Genomic DNA, 22,850 nt, shown 5'->3' with positions numbered 1-22,850 from the left:
AATATTTTAAAACTTATTTAATAAAAAAATTAGGAACAGAGACCCTCTCTGCCTTCAATAATGTGAAGCCTCAGACACCCTTCACAAAGCCCTACTTGCTTGTCAATCACTGTTAGGGAAATGCTCTCACATTCCAGCGGTTCACCAAACTATGTCCTTTCTTCTTTAATAGCTCTGTTTGACTCAGGCAAAGACTTTTCAAATCCACTTTGCCTTCAGTTTCTCCCTTTCCGTGTTATGAAGAATACCATACGTGGATTGGCTTAAACAATGAAAAATTATTGGTTCATGGTTTTGAGGATAGAAGAAATCCAAAATCATTGTGAAAGTTTGTTTTCTCCCTAAAATCTGTAAGCATTATGGTGCTGGCTGCTGGCAATCCTTGGGGTTTCTTGGCTTGTATTTCTGCCTCCTGTCACCTGGCAATATCCTCTACTTTCTGACTTCTGAATTCCTCAGTTCTGGCTTTAAGACCCCAACTGATTGGATGCAGAGACTCCCCTCATTGCTGAGGGCAATCTCTTTTGTTGATTGTAGAAGCATTTAGCCACAGATGCAGTTAACTGACTATAGATGCAAATCGTCTATGAAGTATCAGCCAGAGCTTGCTTGACCAAACAACTGGACAGCATAACCTAGCCAAGCTGACACCTGAAATGAATCATCAGACTTTTCAATTCATTTCCCAAATGTATGCCAAAGTGTTCTTTCCAAAACACAAGAATGAATTTGTTACTTCTTTTCTTAGGGTCCTTAGTGAGTGCCCATTATCTAGGAATCAAGTTTGTGTTGCAGAGTTTCCATAATCTGACCTAATATGTCTCCCTTGCTTCCCCCCCATCATACCTTTCTCATCCCTGTGAGAAAGTTCCTGGAAGCTCCCTGGACAAGCCATGCTGATTCCGGCCTTGGGCCTTGGCACCTGCTGCTCACTCTGTCTGGAATGCCAACCCCCTCCTCCCACAGGTTTGCTTCTTAGCCCTTGTGTTCTAAGCCCCTTAGTGAGCACAAGAGTCACTTCCTATCTAAAGTCTTCCCGGATTCTTTTTCATGCTACAATGTTTGCTGTGTTGCCACTATGTGCTCATCCTTCTCTCCATTAAAATTTGAGATCCTTGAGAGTTACAGATCTTATGTTTTGTAATTCTGTATATATAGCTTGCATGGTGAGACCCAAATTTCAGAGTGCATTGGGGTAGTCTTGACATTACCCCCAGAGTTTCTGATTCATTGAATCTCAGCTAGAGCCTAGGAATGTGATTCTTGTAGTCCTAGTGCTATTCTTGGAGAAACCTGATCTAGCAGTTCATAACTTACTGTCAGAGGTTAAGATGAGATGATATCACCACAAGAACATTTTGAGTCTTAACTTCTATTTTGTTCTGATCTGACTTTCTAAAAATTGACAAGGAAGTGATCCATCCTGATACTGGCTATCAGTTCTTCCTGGAAGGATGACAGATTAGAAAATAGGTGAGCTTGTAGAAGTTTGAAAGACCACACAACTTTGGCCACTGTTATCTGCAGCTGTCACTACCTGATTTAGATTCATGTTTGCTCCTGGAAATGACTGAACATTGATGTTTGCACTTGGGAAGGCCCCAGAGGTATTGACCAGACCGAGGGAGGGAGCCAGCTCCATTTAATTTCTTGTTGCCGCTCCGTGGTTGTTACGCACATTCAAACCTTGCTCTGTGAGTTTCTGTATGCATTTTTAGCTGAGTCAATACTGAATGCTTAGCTGGTATTGGTTTGTTGTCAGGGTTGGATGTTCTTTCTGCTGCTCCACTGACAGCAACGAAGCTAATGATTATCACCATCCCTCCTATTTATATCATAATATACTTTCAGTTTTACGAAACCCTTTCACTTCTTTTCATTGGAGCCTGCTTGTATTCAGGGACATAGGCTTTCTTATACCCATTATGGAAATGAAGAACTGAGACTCAGAGGAATTAAATGATTTGCATAAGATGTTATAGCCGTTAAGCAACAAAACTGGTATTTGGATCAAACTCCATACACTGTAGCTTATCAAACTCATCATGATGTTTATTTGTTTAATTGTATTATGATAACATAAAAAGAATATAGAATTTGCCGTTTTAACCATTATTAAGTGTACAATTCAGTGGCATTAATTGCATTTAGAATGTTATGCTAACATTGCTATCATCCATTGCCAAAACCTTTCTATCACCCCAAACAGAATCTCTGAACCCACTAAGCATTAACTCCCCATTCCTTCCTCTCCACAACCCCTTGTATCCACCAGTCTACTTTCTGTCTCTACAAATTTGCTAATTCTAGATGCTGCATGTAAGTGGAATTATACTCTTTTACTTATAGCTTATTTCACTTATAATTTCTTTTTAATTAGAGAAGCTTTGGGTTCACAGAAAAATCATGGGTCTAATACAGGGCTTCCATATATCACCCTATTATTAACACCTTATATTGGTGAGGTTCATTTGTTACAATTGTTCTATTTTTATAGTTGTATTATTAACTGTATACTCCGTGGTTTAACTTAGGGTTCACTGTGTTGTGCAGTTCCAAGGATTGTTTTTTAAAATTTTTAGTGCATAGATATCACCTAACATTTCCCCTTTGAACAAAATTCACATATACAATTCACTACTGTTAATTACATTCACAATGTTGTGCTACCATCTCCGCTATCCATTACCAAAACTTTTCCATCATCCCAAATAGAAGCTCTGAACCTTTTAAGCCTTAACTCCCTATTCCCTGCCCTGTTCCCATCCTGTGGTAACCTGTTTTCTAGATTCTGACTTTATGAATTTGCTTATTCGAATTGTTTCATATAAGTGAAATCATGTGGTACTTTTCCTTTTGTGTCTGGCTTATTTCACTCAACAAGATATGTTCAGGGTTCATCCGTGTTGTCACATGGATCAGAACTTCATTCCTTTTTATGGTTGTATAGTATTCCATTGTGTGTTTATATACCACATTGTGTTTATTCATTCCATCAGTTGATGAAAGCAACTTGAATTGCATCCCAGGTGACAAATAATCTGTTCTAGTTCATGCTTTCAGTTGTTTTGGATATATACCTAGAAGTGGAATTGCCAGGTCATATGATAATTCTGTACTTACTGAGGAACTGTCAAAGTGTTTTCTACAGAGGTTGTACCATTTTACATTCCTACTAGCAATGAATGAGTGTTCCAGTGTCTCAACATCCTTTCCAATACTTGCAATTTTACATTTTTTAAATAGTAGCCATTCTAGTGAGTATGAAATGGTCGCTCATTGTGGGTTTGATTTGAATTTTTCTAATTACCTTATGATGTTGAACATCTTTTCATATGTTTTTTGGTCATTTGTACATCTTCCTTGGAGAAATGTCTTCAAATTTCCTGCCCATTTTTAAATTGGGTTGTTGGTTTTTTGTTGTTGACTTGAAGGATTTCTTTATATAGTCTGGGTATTAAACCCTCATTGGATATGTGATTTCCAAATACTTTCTCCCATTGTGTAGGTTGTCTTTTTGCTTTCATGATAAAGTCCTTTGGGGAACAAAAGTTTTAAATTTTGATGAAGTCCCGTTTATCTGTTTTTTCTTTTGTTCTTGTGCTTTGGGTGTAAAGTCTAAGAAACCATTACCTAACAGAAGATCTTTGATCCATTTTGAGTTGATTTTTGTATATGGTGTGAGGTGGAGAGGGGAGGTGTCCTCCTTTTTTTTTTTTTTTTTTGCAAACGGAAATCCAGTTTTCCCAGCACCATTTGTTGAAGAGACTAGTCTTTTCCAATTGATTGATCTTTACTTCCTTGTCAAATGTGATAAAAGGCATATATGAAAAACCCACAGCTAACAATAGTGAAAGACTGAAAGCTTTCCATCTAAGACCAGGAAAAGGATAAAGATGTCCACGGTCACCACTGTTACTCAACATTATACTGGATATTCTATCCAGAGCAATTAGGCAAGAAAAAGAAATAGAAGGCATCCAAATTGGAAAGAATTAAAATTTTCCATATTTGCAGATGACATGATCATATATACAGAAAATCCTGAAAAATCCACCACAAAGCTCTTAGTACTAATAAATGAATTCAGCAAAGGGGCAGTGTACAAGATCAATACTTTAAAAATCAGTAGTGTTTCTGTACACTAGAAATGAGCAATAAGAAGAAGAAATTAAGAAAAAAAATCCAATCACAATGACGATTATAAGTGTCAAGTATCTAGGAATAAATCTGACCAAAGATGTCAATGTCTTATACACAGAAAACTACAAAAGATTGCTAAAAGAAGTCAAAAGAGACCTAAATAAATGGACATTCCTTTTTCTTGGAAGACTAAATATTGTTAGGATGTCATTTCTACCCAAAGCAATTTATAGATTGAATGCAATCCCAATCAAAATTCCAAAAATCTTCTTTGCAGAAATGGAAAAGTCAGTCCTCAAATTTTTTTGGAAGGGTAGGGGCTTCAAATATCCAAAGGCATCTTGAAAAAGAAGAATGATACTGGGGGCGAACACTTCTGATCTTAAAACTTGTTACAAAGTTGCAGCAATCAATACAACTTGGTACTGGCACAAGGCCGAGCATGTTGACCAATTGAATACAACTGAAGAGTTCAGAAAACAACCCTCACTTATATTTTCAGGTTTCATCCATGTTGTAGCATTATCAAAACTTCATTGCTTTTTATAGCTGATTAATACTGTATGTATATGACATATTTTGTTTATTCAAAATGTTTGTTTTTTTAATGCATTGATTTAATTTTTTTTTAACTAGCATGCTGTAAAATTGACGATCAGTATGTGGTCAACATTTCTTCTATACCCTTGACAGCCAATTTTATGTCTATTTGTTCTCTTCATTGCTGAGAAAGGAGTGTTGAAGTTTCCAGCTATAATTATGGTTTTGTTCATTTCTCCTTTTTGTTTTCTCAGTTTTTGCTTCACATGTTTTGAAGCTGTGTAGTTAGGTGCATTAAGATTTAGGATGATTATTCCTTCTCGATGAACTGATGCTTTTGTCATTAAATAATGTCCCTCTTGATCACTGGGAATTTTCCTTGCTTTGAAGTATACTCTGAAATGTCTGCTATTAATATAATCAGTTTCTTTGGGTTAGTATTTACATGGTACATCTTTTTCTATTCTTTTACGTTTAACCTATCCCCTCTATTTTATTTAAATTATGTTCTTGTGGATAGCATATAGTTGAGTCTTGGTTTATTTGTTTGTTGTTTTCCATCCTGTCTGAGTCTATTATTTGGAATGTTTAGGCATTCCATTTAATTAATTCAAGAGTTAGATCTATAATTTCACTTTTTTGCTTGTTGTATGGTCTTTGTTTTTCTTTTCTTTTCTTTTTCTTTTTTATCTTGTTTCTCCTTTCTGCCTTCTTTAGGATGATTTGAATTTTTTTTATCCATTTTAATATATAACTTGTGTTTTCAAACTTTATCTCTTTGTATAGTGGTATTAGTGGTTGCTCTAGGGATTACAATATGCACATTTACCTTTCCATAATCTGTTTAGATTTAATATTTTATCGTTTCTAGTAGAATGTGAAAAACATAAAGCAATATAAGTCTTTTCCCCCTTCCTTTTTATTGCAGCTGCATTATGTATTACATCTATATATTTTGAAAACTCTGTCAGTATTATAATTTTTGCTTTTAATTACCATACTTTTGAAAGAACTGAAGAAGAAAATTATATTTAGTCAGATATTTACCGTTTTGTTGCTCTTTCTTTATTCCTGATGTTCCAAGGATCCTTGTGGTATTATTTTCCTTTCATTTGAAATACTTTCGTCAGTCTACTGACAAGTAATTTTCTTAGTTTTCCTACCTGTAATGATGTCTTTGTTCCACCTTCTCTCCTGGAGAATATTTTCACTTGATAGAGAATTCTGTGTTTATAGTTCTTCTGTTTCAGCTCTTTAAAAATGTTTTCCTTCTCTTTGCCCTCCATTGGTTTTGATGAGGAATCTTCAGACGTTTAATCATTCTCTCCCCCTGTGTCAAATGCTTTGTTTGCTCTGACTGCTTTCAGGAGTTTTGTTTTTTGTTTTTTGTTTTTTTTTCTTTAGCTTTCTGCATTTAATTATGATGTATCTGGTTTTGGATTTCTTTTAATTTATACTGTTTGGGGTGTACTTAGCTGCCTGCATCAATAAGTTAGTATCTTTGCCAAATTTGTTAAATTTTCAGCCGTTATTTCTTCCAAAGCTCCATGCTTTTCCTTCTTTCTTTCTGAAGCTCCTGAGACATGGCATTTAACTTTTGTTTTCCCAAATGACTCTATTTTTTCCAATATTTTTTCTCTTTTTTTTTCCATTGCATGATTTTGTTAATGAAGCTTCATGTTTCCTGATTCTCTTCTCGATTGTTCTCATTCTGCTATTAATCCTATGCAGTGAATTTTCAGTTCAGTTATTGTCTTTCTCTTTTCTGAAGTTTCAGTTTGGCTCTTCTTTGCTGACAGCACCTGACTTCTGCTGTGAGGAGGATCTCTTGCTTTCTGGTATATTATAAACCTCCTCTGAGGCTGCAGGATTAGATGCCCATGGAAACTGCTCTGGACCTGGGCATGAAAGTGTGAAGTAATTAGCACCCCTTGGGTGCCTGACGACTGGGTGCAGAGCTGGTGGAGGAAACATCTCCTCTTCCCAGGGGCTCTGTGGGGTTGAGCCCATTTGCCCTAGGGTTGACTGTCTCAGTTACAGGCTCCCTGCTGCTTCCCCGCCTCCCCTTCCCGAGGTCTCAGACGCCCGCTCCTCCTGGCTTCACCTCCCCATGAGCCCCTCCTTGTGGGCTCTGCTTTCTGAGGGGAACCCGGGCTTTGCCAATATTGTAAGTGAATTTACAAGCATGTTTTTAAAATATTTCAAGAATACAGAATATAAAAATGATAAAAGAGATACCAATCTGTCCACTCCAGAGATCTGTCAAATTTTAAAATTTTTGTGTGCTATTTTAACTTTGGTCTTTTGTTAAAGACATAAAAATGATATTGTTAAAGCTCTTTATGTGCCTCTCTGACACCTTCTCTCTTCCTCCCTCACCAGCAATGACTATTTTCTTTATAAACAATTGTAGAGTATTTTTAATATTTTAAAATTTGATGCAATTACACACCATATGGTATCTTCTGCACCTTGTTTTTTATTCACCCAACTTTATCATCTGAGACTTATCTATATTAATGTATATAGTTCTATTTAATTCATTTTCACTTCTGTATAGGTTTCCACTGTCTGGCTATACCAAATTTACTTACTCTCTAGCTGATGTACACTAAGTTAAAAGCTTTTTTGCTTTTAAACAATCCTGTAATGAACATTTTTAAATGTGTCCTTGTGTCCCACTCTGAGAGGGTGTGCTCCCTCCCACTCTGTGTGTGTGTGTGTGTGTGTGTGTGTGTGTGTGGCTATAAGTACTGGTGTTAGGTCAGAGGATAGTCATCTACCACTTGACTAGGTTTTCCCTATTGTTGTACCAATTTGTGCCCCTAACAGTAGTGAACTAGAATCCTCACATTTCTTGTTGATCTACCTCTTGGCTGGCATTTGGTACTAGAAAACTTTTAAAATATTTCCAAATGGTTGGGTGTGAAATAGTATCTTAGAATATTATTTCCATTTTCCTGATTACCAGTTGAATTTAGCTTCTGTTCCTATTTATTGGCCATTTGAGTTTCTTCTGCATTAAATTATACATTCTCGTCCTTCCTTTTGGGTCATAGCTTTTTTCCTGATTTATAGTTCTTTATAAATTCTGTATTCTAATCCTTTGTCCGTTTTATGTGTTAGCAACACCCTTTCACAATGTGGGTTGTCCTTGCTTTTGTTTACAATGTTTTTCATCATGTAAATGTTCTTAATTTGAATGCACCAAATGTTTTAAAATTTTCATTCATGTCTTGTATGTCTTGTAACTCATTTGAAAAATCTTTCTGTCCTCCAAGGTCAGAAGCCTTTTCTTCTAAATGTTTTTTAGTATTTGTTTTTACATTTAGTTATTTCTTCAATCTACAGGCATACCTCAGAGATATTATATGTTTGATTCCGGACCACCACAATAAAGCAGATGCCACAATAAAGCAAATCACGTGAATTTTTTGCTTTTCCAGTGCATATAAATATTATCTTTACACAATACTATAGCCTATTAAGTGTGCAGTGGCATTATGTCTAAAACAACAATGTGCATACCTTAATTAAAATGTGACACAGAGACAGGAAGTGAGCACGTTATTGGTAAAATGACTCCAGTAGACTTTCTCAAAAACAGGGCTGCCACAAACCTTTAGTTTGTTTTAAAAAAAAAAAAGGGGGGGCACTATCTGTGAGGTTCAGTAAAGTGAAGCAAGATGAAAAGAGATATGTCTTGTATTTGGAATTTCATTTTGCTCCTGGTGTGAAGTAGGGATTTAAGTTTCTGTCTGTATGCATGACCTGTCTCCACATCATTCATTGAATCGCTTCTCTGTCAATCAATAGTGCCACCTCAGGCATCTACCCAGTTCCCTTATATTGTGGATCTGTTTCTGGGCTGTCTTTTCTTTCATCAATATTTATTTATCACTGCCCCAATGCAGTCTTCATTACAACTCTTGATATTGGTAGACCAAATCCCTTTCAGAAATCATCTTCATCGTTTTGCATGTTCTTGGCCCTTTGCTCTGACATAAAAATTTTAGAAAAAGCTTGTCAAGTTTCACACACACAAAATAACCCTGTTGGAATTTTTTTATTGACTTGCATTGAATTTATAGATGAATTTGGAAAGAGGTGACTTTAAAACATTGTCTTCCCTACCTTAAACGTACTATTTCTCTGCATGTATTTGTCTTCTTTAATATCTTCCCATAAAGTTTTATAATTTCCTCCATAAATGTCTAGCCTATATTTTGTTAGATTTATTCCTAGGTGCATTGTGGATTGCATTGCTATTAGAAATATATTTTCTTAAAAATTTTATTTTCTGATTATTTTTAGCTGGTGTGTAATAATGTTTGTGTGTGTTATGCCTGTATTCAGCAACCTTTCTGAACTTCTTTTGAATTGTTTTATTTTCCTCATTTTATAAAATATGACTAAAACAATTTTTAAAATTTAACTGCCCCATCATTTCCAGCCCTACCCCCTCCCAGGAATGTAATTTCCGTAGAATCAGAGATTCTGTGTTTCTCGTTTGTTTCCATATCCCAAAGGCACACAGCAGGTACTCAGTAGATATTTGTTGAATAACTAAATTAATAAAATTCCCAATTTTAGGCACAGGAAATAACACACTTTAAAGCCATCCAGTGGTTTCTCCCACATTTTTCTGTTTGCCTGGAATCTACATCTCTTTTCCACCTGGCCCCTTCTCCCTCTTACCCAGCCTACTCCACGTGTGACTGCTTCAGATTCGCAAAATGCGTGTTCCTCCACGCTGCTGGGTGTGTGCCGCCTTTCCCACCCAAACGTGGAACACGTGTCTAACTTTCATGATTAGTGCCACCCTCTGTTCTTCCAGGAGGCTTTCCAGGACTTTCCCATTCTTCAGAAAGGCAGATCCAGAAACAAACAAACAAACAAAAGGAAACAAGAATAAAAAATAAACTGTATACTCAAACAAGTTTTCAAATGTACACAGAGCAGATGACATTCTGGAGGGCACATACAGTGTGGGAAAGGGGATTAATTTACATGTAGCAGATAAAGATCCTCCAATGTTTCATAATGTCAACAGTTAGAAGGAGCGGAACCCCTGGATCAAGATGCCTCACACTCAGTGAATCAGCTTTAAAAATAAAAAAGGACAAAAGAAGTATTTGTGTTGAGTTGCTCCTTCCTATCCAGTTTTCTCAGCACTGTATTCTTGAGTGAAAACATGTATTTGAATCTTTTATTCCCTGCTTTTAAAATCACTTCCATTTTCCTCCTCTGATAAATGTTTTACAAATTCCCTTTTCTGATGAGAGATTTTGCTGTGACTAAAGATTTCATGAAGTTATGACAGGTAGAATAGACGTCTCTTCATTCTTGTAGGCTCGTTGTTCTGTGAGCTGAGTGAACAGACTTCTTGCAGACAGTTGCTGGAGGTAACGAATGCTTTCCGAGTGCTGAACCTCTGGGTTAGGTGCCCCCGCCCAGAGACCTGAGTCAGCCAGTGCACAGCTGCCCTGCAGAGACACGGGCTGTGCACCACCCGCACCGTGGTGTAGCACAGAAACGACAGTGTGGCACCTCGGCCATCCTCCGTGAGTGGTCACATCTGCACATTTTGAAACCCTGATATTCCACAGATGTGGCTCCTAGGTGATGTCCATGTTTGTGTGTGCATGTGTGTACACCTTTGGACAAGTTATGCCCCCCCACCCCTGTGCCTCGGTGAAGGGGTGGTGATAGGCTGCCCAGCCTCTCATGGAGAGATTGCACCCATCAAGCAGCCTGGCACACAGCAGTGTAGTCCCCTCCCCCTTTCCTCTACTTGACTCTTCTGGCAGCCAGCAGAGCCTTACCTCCCACTTCGAGAAATACATCTGAAGATCCAAATGCCGTTTGGAGGGCCATGGCTTGAAGAAGCACAGAGGTAAAGATGAATCAGAGCCCAGAGGTTTTCTCTGCGTTTGTTTTCCCTGTGCAGAACCGTTCACCCTACTCCTCCAGGAAGGGGAGAGACTCTGCGTTGGCTGCTGACTTCCCTGTCTTCTTCTAGCTGGAGTTCAGCAGTCGGTTCAGATCAGCCAACATTTATTGATTACCTGTCACATGCCATCCGTGATACTTGGCATTTGGGATGCTGTGCTAGTTTTAGGCAGGTGTTCAGCAGGGATGGAGACGCAGCCTGTGTTTTCATTTCCTGTGGACCTGGGAGGCAGCGTGCGCGGTGACGACTGCTCAGGGAGGCCGTCAGTGCCCAGGCCCCTCTCCCCAGTTCTGTCATCCATAACATGTGGCTTTTGTCCTTATTGTCTCAGAATGGTCGCTGAGCATCTAGGCCTCCAGCTCATTCCTAGGGAGGGAGGAGAAGGAATGAAGGCGGCTGAAGAGGGGAAGCTCCTTCTCCAAGGCACCGTCCTCCAGGAGGAGAGGGAAGGCTTCTCCAGAGGCCTGCATCTTGTTGGCTGGAGCTGTCACATGGACCCCCTTGCTGCAAGTGGTGGTGGGAGTTTGAGTATTTCACTCCCTACCTTCTTTAATAGAGGAGAACGAAGGAGTAGGGCTCTCAAATGGGTGAAAATTGAGTAAATCTTCATTATCTGTCACAGTTGAAAAGATGAGTAATCTGTAGTCTCTGTTCTAAGAAACACTTAGCAGACATGTGCGTTTTCAGTCATTATACAATTCTTTATGTGCCATTGCCTGCACTTTGCTTGCTACCTGGTGGAAAATGCAATCCCTCACCGAGGGACACTAAATGTCAAGCATGTCCATCCAGGTTAGCTTCCTTACCCAGTCAGCATTCCAGTGCACATAATGTACCGAGGCTGGGAGGACTGGGGCTACTTTCCAGAGGTCACTCGGTTTGCAAAGGGCTGAGCTGGGCTGCGAGCACATGTCCACAGGACTCCAGGACCAAGGAGGAGCTGCCATCAAACCCACTTTTTGGAGCTCATGGTTTGTGCAGAGTAAGTCTCAGTTATCTGACCCAGTCCAGGGGCATTTGACATGTTCATAAATCACACTGTTAAGGAGCGCAGAATCATTGGAGAGGACAAAAAGGCAAAGTTGTGCTTCTCTTGACTACTAGAAGGTTCTGAGTCTTCTCGTTTTCTCAATGCAGCACCCGACAGTGCCACCTGCTTCTGGATGTCTTCAACTCTACAGAGCATGAGCTGACCATCAGCGCCCAGGGCAATGAGGAGCTCATCCTGCATGCCGGCGAGTGCCAGCGGTAAGTGTCCCACCCGTGGGCCCCTGGACGCTCCCCAGCAGGCCCTCCCAGACCCTGAAGCTGTGCCTGAGTGCACCCTTTGCAGCTTGGATTCTACGAGCTTGCTCTCATAGATGGATTAGAGACGGAATAAGATATAGGTGGAATGATGTTTGGTTTTTGCTTGTGAAATACTTCAAACATACAGAAAATAATTTATGAACATAGCATACTCATATCCCAGATTTAAACATTTTGCTATATTTGTTCCAGATTTCTCTCTCCCCCTCTCTCTCTCATTTTGAGGAAATAAAATATTTAAAAAATAGCTTACATTAACATCATTAGTCAATGGGGAAATGCAGATTCAAACCACAGTGATAGACCACTACACATTCATCAGAATGGCTGAAATTAGCAACACCACGTGTCGATGAGGGTGTGAAGCAGCTGGCACTCTTGTACTTTGTTAGTGGGAATGTAAAATTGTACAACCCTGTCCCTGTTTGCTAATGCTGCTGTTTTGCAGAACACCAGAAATGGATTCCCTTTCATGAAGGGGGTTTAGTTGGTTACAAAGTTACAGTCTTAAGGCCATAAAATGTCCAAGGTAAGGCATTAACAAAGGGTGCCTGTACTGGAGAAAGGCCATTGGCATCTGGAAAACCTCTGTTACCTGGGAAGGTACGTGGCTAGTGTCTGCTTGCTCCCAGGTTGTGTTTGAAAATGGCGTTCTCCAAAATGTTGCTCTTGAGGTGTTTTGTCTTCTGTTAGCTGCGGCTCCTCTTCAAATGTCACTCTCAGTTGCTCTCAGGTCCTTCTGTCTGTGAACTCCTATATAGGACTCCAGTGATCCAATTAACACCCACCCTAAATGGGCAGGGTAACACCTCCATGGATATTATCCAATCAAACGTTTCACTCACAGTTGATTGAGTCACATCTCCATGGAAACACTCAATCAAAGAATTCCGGTCTATTCAACACTGATATACCTGCCCACACAAGATTGCATCAAAAGAACATGGAGTTTCGGGGGACATAATACATCCAAACTGGCACAAAGCCCTTTAGCAAAAGGCCTGGAAGTTGCTTGTAAAACTAAACATACCTCTTCCTTGCCCAGCAATTCCAGCCCTCATTACTTAAAAAGTTGCCTGTGGAACTGTCGGCCTTCTGTTTTGTCCTTCTTTTCTGGATGTTTAGAGGTAGCCTGAGATCCCAGAGTGTAGAAACCTGGTCGTCTTTGGACAGCAATATAAAACATGTTTCTACAAAATTATAAATTGCTAAGCCTGTTCTGTGTGGTAAGCTGGAATCCTTCTTGGTAGTGGAAGTCATGCATAACTGCATTTTAGTCGTTGCTTCAGGCTTCTTCATCATTAAGCTTTTTGCTTCAATGCTCAAATCTTAATGCTCCCTCACTCACATTTTTTTGTTCATTCATAAAATATTCATTTGATAAATATTGATACTGTGAGAACCTGCCGTGTGGTTAGCCCTGGCTTGGCCCCGGGAATGCCAAGATGAGGAAATAAGGGTCCTCCCCACCCTGACCGGGCCGTAGCCTGTGAGCTGCCGCACAGTGTGACAGGGGTGTAACCCGGGGGGCAGGGTGGGAGGGGTGGAGCAAGTCAGAAGCCTGGGGTTACAGTTCTCTAGGGGCCACCCTTGGTGCTCCCAGCGCCCCACTGTTGAGGATGCCCAGCAGTTGAGGGGTGGCTGAGCTGCGTGTCCCTGTGTTTGCAAAGTAGAGCCCTGAAGCCCCTCCAGCTCGCTTCTCTTCTGGAGGCCCTGCAAGATGTAGGGAGTGTCCCACCTTCCCCTTCCCAGATACCTCTTGCCTTGCAGTCTCCCTGGATCCAAAGCACCCTCCACCGCTGTGAAGGGGTTCACAGTCCTTTGGTTGAAAGGTCAGGTGGCTCCACAGAGCAGCTCCGGGTGGAGGAGGCAGAGGTGGTGGCACGCTCTTCCCGCCCCCAAGCTTCCCCCTCCTTGGGGACGCGCCCCTTCACCCCCAGGAGCCGTCTCACAGCCCCGCAGGCTTCCCTCTGCCCAGACGCTGCCACTCCGAAGTGGGCGTGGGTGGGCTCTGCCTCCCTGAGGGCATGGGGGTGCTCAGTCCCCCGTCGAACCTCTCTCCATGTGACCGCAGGAGATGCTCCTCCTGCCACCTAGGAATTGGGGCACCGGCTGTCCTCACGGACAGCATGCGGGAGCCTTACATGAAAAATCATGCTCCTGTCATTAACACGGCTCTGGTGCTTCCTGCAAGACCGTGGCATTCCTGTGTCAAGAAGCGTTTGACTGCTTTTTGAGGGTGGCCTGCAAACGGGAGAGAGACCAACTCTAAACAGATTCCTCTGGGGCCTGCCCCTCCCAGTATAAGATTTTATCCCAGTGCCGGAGCTGTGGATGGGAATGGATGCTCAGGAGCATCCTGCATTGCTGTGTGGCAGGAAGTACGGAAGTAATGTTTACTGAGCACTGTGTTCTGGAAGAGGTTGGGTGCTTTCCATGTGAAATCTCATTTAGTCCTCAAAGCACCCACATCTGGTAAATTTTGTCCCATTTTATAGATAAACAAACTGAGTAGAAGTAACTGTCAGATGTCAAAACCTGTGTTCCTGCTGCACCACACGCCAAGGGGAGAAGATGCCCAGGCAAAGCTTTGGGTGAGGATTTTAAAGTTTGCAAGACAGGCTGGAGCGAGGCAGGAGGGGAAGCAGAAACAAAGCTGGGGCAAGGCTCCTCTTTCAGCTCTGCCCAGCCTCTGAGAAGCGTGCAGTCGGCATTGGAAAGTCCGATTTTAACCAGCAGAAGGAAGGGTGAGGAGGAAGAACATGGGGGTTTTTGGCTTTCATTCATTCATTCATCACTTCAGTCATTCAGCAAATATTTACTGAGTGTCTCTGGTGCCAGGCCCTGCCAGGAGGTCAGACGAAGAGTGACCGTGGTACCAGCTGGCCCTCCTAATGCTTGTGTTCCGGTGTGGAGGGGAGGCTCACAGACAGGCAGCTGCTGCAAGGTGTGGGGTGAATTGAAAGCATGTGGGAACGCTCCCTGCCCCCTACAGACTCAGGGGCAGGAACTGAGGGGCTTCCTGGAGGAGGTGATGTGGACACGGGACGTGGCAGATGGGTAGAAGTTAGCTTGGGCTAGAGATTGGGGGTTGTAGTCCAGGTAGAAGGACAGCATGACAGAAACGGGCGTGGGTGTGTGAGCGTGCGTGCACACGTTTGTGTTTGGGGGAAAGAGTTGTTGATCAGCTACAAGTAGGCAGTTTTAAAAATTAAAAATATCACTGTTATATTTCTTATAAGTATCTTTTTAATTTTATAATTTAAAATCAGCGTTTAAACAGATTGGCATGGAAAGTACTTTTCTAGCTTCCTAATCTCTTCTTTAAAAGCTCCTTTGGAAACAAGCGGCTCATCTCCCAGCTTGTGAGTTTCGGTGGCAGAGTTGATGCGTCAGTTCTGTAATTCAGGGTTGTTAGTTAACTGTTTTTGGCTGAACATGATTTGCGATGCTTGGTCTGTAATTAGGTTTTCTGGGACTGCGCACTGTCCGCTGTGACCTCAAGACGCTGTTGCCCCGTCTTGAAGCTAGATGCTTGTGTTAACATTCGTTTTCACCTCAGGTGAGGTGTGCTGCCAGATGCATTCTCACAGGTCATTGCCCCTGGAACCCCAACAATGGTCCTTCAGAGTGCAGGGGTCATGCCTACTTTTGCATATGAGGAGGGCAGGCTCCTCTGAGATGTCAAGACTCGCCAAGTTCCTGCAGCTACTGGGAGTTGGAGCCCAGGACTGCCCGACGCCAGCTGCCCCTCGACCCCCACATGCCCCTCCTCCACGGGTACCCACAGTTATTTGGGCTCAGACCCTGGAGTTAGGCATTCTACTTCATCTGGTTTCAAAAGATAACGGATACAGTAGAGGTCTTTTCCAAGAGAAGAGTAGTGCAAATGTTCTTAAGAAAATGCAGTGCCACCAGCAGCAATGGCTTTAATTTACTGGAAAATTAAGATATGATACTTATTGTGTTTTTGCATAATTATGAAACTATAAAAATTAAATTTCATGGCGGCCTCATTTTTGTGTAAATCTCTTTATGATTTATATTAATAAATGTTATGTCATTACATGCTTGAGGATACCTGGCTGTTACAGTTTCCTAGGCTGCTCCAAGCAAATGCTATGAAGTGGGTTGGCTTCAACAATGGGAATTTATTAGCTTACACTTTTGAGGCTGCGCTGGTTTGGATGTATTATGTCCCCCAAAATGCCATTGTCTTTGATGCTGTCTTGCGTGGGCAGGAAACGTATTAGTGTTGATTGGGTTGGAGACTTTTGAGTGGATGTTTCTGTGGAAATGTTATCACTCAACTGTGGGTGAGGTCTTTCATTGGATAATTTCCATGGAGGTGTGGCCCTGCCCATTCAGCTTGGGCCTTGATGAGTTTACTGGAGCACTATGTGAGCTCGGACAGAAGGAGCGAGCTTGCTATTGCCAAGAGAGACACTTGGAAGAATGCACAGAAGCTGAGAGAGCAGCTGCAGATGAGAGACAGTTTGAAGATGGCTGTTGAAAGCAGACTTATGCTCCAGAGAAGCTAAGAGAGGACAAACACCCCAAGAGCAACTGAGAGTGACATTTTGAAGAGGAGCTGCGGCCTAGAGAGGAACATCCTGGGAGAAAGCCATTTTGAAACCAGAACTTGGAGCAGATGCCAGCCATGTGCCTTTCCAGCTAACAGAGGTTTTCTGGACACCATTGGCCATCCTCCAGTGAAGGTACCCTATTGTTAATGCGTTACCTTGGACACTTTATGGCCTTAAGACTGTAATTTTGTAACCAGATAAATCCCCTTTATAAAAACCAATCCATTTCTGGTGTTTTGCATTCTGGCAGCATTAGCAAACTAGAACAGATGCCATGAAAATGTTCAAATCAAGGCATTATCCAGTGATGTTGTCTTCCTGAAGACCAGCTGTCAGTGATCCTTGGCTCCTCCACCACATGCCAAGGCACATGGCGGCATCCCCTGGTTTCCACCTTCTCTGCTGGGTTTTGTTGCTTTCAGCTTCTTGCTTCCATGGCTTTTTCTGTCTGTCTCTCTGTCTCTCTCTGTGTGTGTATCATTCCATTTTTAAAGGAGTCCAGTAAGAGGATTAAGACCCATCCTGAATGAGGTGGGCCACACCTTAACTGAAGTAGCCTTGTCAAAATGTCCTACCTTACTACGAGCTCACACCCACAGGAATGGATTAGATTTAAGAACATGTCTTTCTGGGGTTCATGCAGCTTCAAACCATTACACCGGCTTTGCTCCATCCATCCCTCACAGCAGTGGCCCTGCCCTTCTGTGCACGGCTGCCCTGGCAGCAAAAAGTCTCCAAGGCCATCATCGCTGCTGAGATTTATCAGTGGGTGGGTCTGAGTAGATCCACCCTGTCGTCTGTTTTGATAGTGCACATGCATGGATTACAGAACAGGAAAGAGTTCCACAGGCAAATCTACAACTTCGGTACTTAGAACTTTCTCTGTGACAATGCAGAGGCTGTGGGGAGGCCCTGGCTTGGTTGGATCCTGGAGTGGGCACTGGGAGGGTCACGGATGGAGGTCTGAACCAGGAGTGGGAAGCCTGGATGCTTCGTCTTGCCACTGCCATCATCGCTGTTTACTTAGAGGGTCCTTGGTAACCTGTGGACCAGCTCAGGCCTCACCTCTGCTGCAGCAACTAGTGATCTGCAGGGGCTGATATTCGTGGTTTTCTTCTGGTGAGCTGTGAAGTGGGCACCATTGCATTGCCCCATTTTCCGATGAATGCTCTGAGGCTCAGAGTGGTGATGAGCTGAGGACTGCGCAGTCCCCTACCGTCTCAAGTGCTTCTGGCCTTACGTGGATTCCTCACAGAAGCATCTTGGGGAGATGCTTGGGGAAAATTACACCAAAAGAGGTTGTAGCGCCTGTGCCCGTTCCACGCACACTCGCCCTGCACCCTCTTGTGCCAGGTGCTTTTTCTGGGCACTGGAGGATGCTGAAAGGGACCCTGACCTGCCTCTGGGAGTTCATACACTAGTGTGCTGTGGACGGATACAGGGTCGGTGCAGTGCCGTCTGCCTGCTTCCCACGCTCCAGGGTTTCTCATACTGTGCAGGTCCTGTTTATCCAATTAGCCCAGAAACGCGCATCTCTGGCTCCACCTCTCAACTGTCTCTACATTTGGTTTCTTTCCTCTTTTAGTTCCTTCACACACTCCCAAGTGCTTTGTGAATCATCAGACTGTTACTTAATCGTTCGAAGCCCAGTGTTATTACTAGTTGCTACTAAGCCATATTTCTTTCTCTTCTCTTTTTTTCCCGTTCCCGCTCCCACTCCCTCTCTTTCTTTCTTTTTGACATCTCTCAATCCTTTGGTGGTATACCTTGCCCCTTTCAGTTCACCAGTCTGTTTTCCTCGCCCTTGGCTTTCCTGTCTCCAGGCTTTCTGAGTTGCAAGGGATTTCTTGTATGTTCTGTGTACCTTCTTTTCCTGTCTATCTGAAAGGAAAATGGGAAAAACCATCAGAAACTCAGATTCTAAAAACAAAAAGGGGCCATCTTGTTCTCATCCTCTCAACTGATACATGGGGAAACTAAGGCTCAGGTTCACTTTGCAAGCCCTTGGCAGAGTGCTCTTGGAAGTCAGGGCTCCTGATTCCCTGCCCGAACTGTCTCTACCATCCCAGAAGGCCTCCCTTCCAATTAGCTGTTTGTAAAGTTTTCCTAATAGAAACCCAGGATGCCCCTGAAATCAATAGGACCCCTAATGATTCATATGCAGAGAGAAGACATGTGAGAGCTCAGCTGAGAGGAGCAATTTGATTAGAGAAATTCAGTTCTTTGGAAATGCTGCAATTTGCTGACTCAGGTGATGGAAAAATTGTTTCCTTTTGTGTGATTTCTGGGTTGGCTTTCTATATGCTGCAGCCTTGTTCCTCAGGCCCCTCAGCTAGGGGGTGTTTCTCTGTGGCTTTGCCCCTGCTGTCCTTGGGGGATCATGCCTGGAGTGTGCACCCTGCGTGTCAGGGACCCCGCCCGTGTCGTCAGGTGACTCCGCTGCCCAGTCCGCTGCCCCAAGGCTGAGCTCACAGAGGCCACACCTGTCCTGTTTCGGCTCCCAGCTCTGCCTCTAGCTCGCGTGGTGACCTTGGACGAGCCCTTGGCCTTGCCGAGCTCTCCTCTAATACGGAGTGAACGATACCTGTCCTGCCCATTGTTGTTAAGCCCCCAGCACCACACATGATGTGCAGGAGGCACCCAGGAAAGGGTGGGCCACGCTGCTGTTTTCCAGCACCTCCTCCCTGTGCTTCCCGCGGCTCTTAGTTAGCAGTAGGGTCTGGAGGCTTGATCATATCCAGCAATTTTTTTTTTGGCAGAATTACTTCACAGCTAGTGTTATGAACTCCCATTCAAGGCATCAGCTCTGCTTACCTTTCTTTCTGTGATGGAGCCTTTATTTGATCTTTTCTCCTTACCTAACCCGACACCTCTGATGCCTTGTGTGGAGCCTCTATTCCAAAGGCAGACCTCTTCACCCTCGATGGATCAGTGAACGTTGAGAACCACCTCTTCCTCATAAGCTCAAAACAAAACAAGATACAAAAGCACTTTATTGTCTGAGGTCTGGGAAGGGATCAGGTGAAGAAAAGAAGCCCTTTTCTGGATAACTTCAGCTCGAAATCGCTGTCCTCAGCAGATTATCAAGGCTCTTCGTCTCAGCGGCCGCTGGGGTGAGGCCTTGGATGAGTGCTGGCATCGCAGTGGGCTCTTGGGGGGCTGGGTGGGATGAAGACCCCCTGGCCCCCACTGCAGCTCAGCAGGGCGGGACTGGGCTGGGCCACCGGGGGGATTGGCGGCATCTTTGGCTCTCTAGTGGAATGTCGTTTTTGAGGGTAGAATAAGGCAAGGTTGAACTGAGGGTGAGTGGGACTTTCCGATACAAATGCAGGTTGAGCAGCCTCTGTGTGTACTTGTCAGACCTAATGCTGCTTCCTCTGATGATAACTAAAGTTTGTAGAATTGTCGTCTTCTGGGGCAGTGACAGCTCACTGAAGTCTAGGATAGCTCAGGGACCTCTCGGTCACGCGCCTGGCTGAGTTCCTGTGCCAGTTTGAATATATTGTGTCCCCCAAATGCCACTATCTTTGAGGTAATCTTGTGTGGGCGGATGTTATCATTGTTGATTAGATTTCTTTGAGTGTTTCTTTGGAGATGCGCCCCACCCAGCTGTGGGTGATGACTGGATAATTTCCATGGAGGTGTTGCTCTGCCCATTCAGGGTGGGTCTAAGTTGATCAGAGGAGCCATATAAACGTGCTGACAAACAGAAGGAACTCAGTGCAGCTGTGAGTGAGGTTTTGAAGAGGCGCTACAGACAAGAGGGACACTTTGCAGAAAGCACAGGAGCTGCAGATGAGAGAAAGTATGAAGATGGCCGTTGAAAGCAGACTCTTGCTCTGGAGAAGCTGAGAGAGGACAAATATCCCAAGTGCAACTGAGAGTGACATTTTTGAGGAACTGCAGCCTAGAGAGGAACGTCCTGGGAGAAAGCCATTTTGAAACTAGAACTTTGGAGCAGACGCCAGCCACGTGCCTTCCCAGCTAACAGAGGTTTTCTGGACACCACTGGCCATCCTCCAGTGAAGGTAATCGATTGCTGATGTGTTACCTTGGACACTTTATGGCCTTAAGACTGTGGCTGTGTAACCAAATAACCCCCCTTTTATAAAAGCCAATCCATCTCTGGTGTTTTGCATTCCGGCAGCATTAGCAAACTAGAACAGTTCCCAAATGCGCAGGTTTAACCAGGTCCGTTTGCGGCGCACACCTTGCTTCTCCCCCAGCACCCTCCCTGGAGAAGCAGAGGCAGGGGCGCCGCCCGCCGGGTGCACAGGGCAGGCTCCAGCTGCTGCTTCCACAGAAGGCAAAGGAGAGTGCGGGTGGGCTGCGTGTGCCCTGGGAAGCCCTGAAGGCCACTTTCCTGTTTTGGATTTTAGTCTGTCTAAAAGGCATGCAGTGGTACCTGTTGTGGTTTTGATTTGCAGTTCTCTGATGACTGATGCTGGGCACCTTTTCAGGGGCTTAGGAGCCATTCACATCTCACTTGGTGACATGCCTGAGCCCTTTGTGCATTTTTAATCATGTTGTTAGTCTCATCATTGAGTTCTGAGCATTCATCATATCCTGTGGTTAAAAGCCCTTTGCCAGATACATGATTTAGAAATATATTTTTCCAGTCTGTCATTTGTCTTTTGATTTCCTTAATAGTGAGGCATTTTAAATATTGATGAGGTCCAACTGGTGAATTTTTTTCTTTTAGAGTGTGCTTTTGGTGTCGTGTCTAAGAAATCTTTGCATAATTCAAGGTCACAAAGATTTTCTATGATGCCTCCTAGAAGTCTGACAGTTGTAGACTTCACATTCAGGTCTATGATCTTTCTTGACTTTCCTCTGCCTGGATGGTTCAGGCGGAGCCTGGTGCTCATGTGGCTGAGCAACCAGCCTGGGGGCCCTGCCCAAGGCCCCAAGATAGTTTCCACTTTATGTTTCGTATTGCATATCCTTGTCCCCATTGAAATGACCCTATTTTCTCTTAAATATCTTGAGATGGGGTGCGTTGTAAACTGACCCTCTTATTTCTCAAATTCCCCATCCATCTTTCAACCATGGCAGGCTCAAGAGAGACACAGGATTCTGATGAATCTCAACCCCCTGCTTCACCACCACCCCCAAACCTTGCGGCCTGCCACCCATTAGTATGGGAAGATGCACAAGGTCCGGGGTGGCCCTGGGGCACAGGCTGCAGCCAACTGTGAGGGATGACCCAGCCCCTGCACCTCCCAGCTGTGGTGGCCGGGGAGCTCATGTGTGGGTCCTCTTGGCCCTGAGTGGCCAGTGGCTCTCTACCCTGAGGGATCCTGAAGGTTGCTGGAACAGTTTTGGAGCCTGGCCATCACGCCTGCCTCTTGTAGCAGCATCTGTCACCCTCTCAGGCAGTGCTCAGGATGAAGGAGCTCATTGCCAAGGGGTGTGTTAGGAAGAAACCCCTCTGGGCACCTCCTTTGCGTCCGCCTGATGTGGCTCCCCAAGTGTGCCTCGGCCCCTGCCTGGCGGTGCACGTAGCGTTTCCTGTCTCACCTGCTTCCTCGGTCATTTCTATTCATGTTGATAGTCACTGTCATATTGGCATTGATCTAATGCTTTGACCTTTTCAGATCTGATCCCCTTGTGCCTATGGCCTAGGTGTGTTCGCTTGGTAATGCACGCCTTGAGATGCTCCCAGCCCAGTTTCATCATGGTCCAGGATATTGCCGAGACGGGGACGGGAGCAGTGATAACAGCAGTGGCGAGGTGGGGGCAGTGGGCCACGACCCAGCCCATCTGGGGAGGTCTGGAACCAGGGGCCACCTGCCTCCCAGGCTGGCAGAGAGGGGGCTGCCTGCTCTGCCTGCAGGACCCGAGAGCTCCCAACCCCATGTCAGCTGCCTGTCCTGGACCACTCACGGGGCCGCCCTGCCCTGCTCTCACCCTGTACGCTTGGTGCGTCACGAGCATCTGTCGATCCAGGTAGATGACAGTTTACGTGATTCTTATTGTAAAAACACTTGACCATGAAGAACATAGTGGCTGTTTGATTCCGACCGCCCTTCGGTTGTTGGAGCCCATTCCTCCTTCCCCTTACCCCACGGGGTAGGCCACGGGCAGAAGGGAGGACATAGCTGTCTCCCCGGAGTTTTACAGCCGATTGGAGGAGGCCGACCTGAGCTGACCGCCCTGGTGGGTGGTGGAGAGGTCTTGGCCAGGGCTGAGCTGGAATTTGGCAGGGGAGAATTTGACCTTTGATCTTTTTTCCCTCCTGTCTCATCTATAAACATCATGGTGATAAAGACTTATTTCTTTTGCGTCCTCTGCTTTGTTGTGGAGTAATTCTTTGGGCT

General features: G+C 44.0%; 1 protein-coding gene across 1 annotated transcript in view; it reads left to right on the top strand.

The window, feature by feature from the left end:
• The window catches only part of TRAPPC9 (trafficking protein particle complex 9), a 743,379-nt gene that overhangs the window by 502,450 nt on the left and 218,079 nt on the right, over positions 1-22,850 (top strand). Inside the window, exon 20 of the mRNA XM_037803518.1 lies at positions 11,774-11,884. Coding sequence (XP_037659446.1) covers positions 11,774-11,884 — 111 coding nt within the window. The remainder of the gene's footprint in view (positions 1-11,773; positions 11,885-22,850) is intronic.

The sequence above is a fragment of the Choloepus didactylus genome, chromosome 14, assembly GCF_015220235.1.
Source record: "Choloepus didactylus isolate mChoDid1 chromosome 14, mChoDid1.pri, whole genome shotgun sequence".
In the NCBI taxonomy this organism is placed as follows: Eukaryota; Metazoa; Chordata; class Mammalia; order Pilosa; family Megalonychidae; genus Choloepus; species Choloepus didactylus.
Note: the sequence above shows the minus strand (reverse complement) of the source record. Positions and strands in the feature narration are given on the sequence as shown.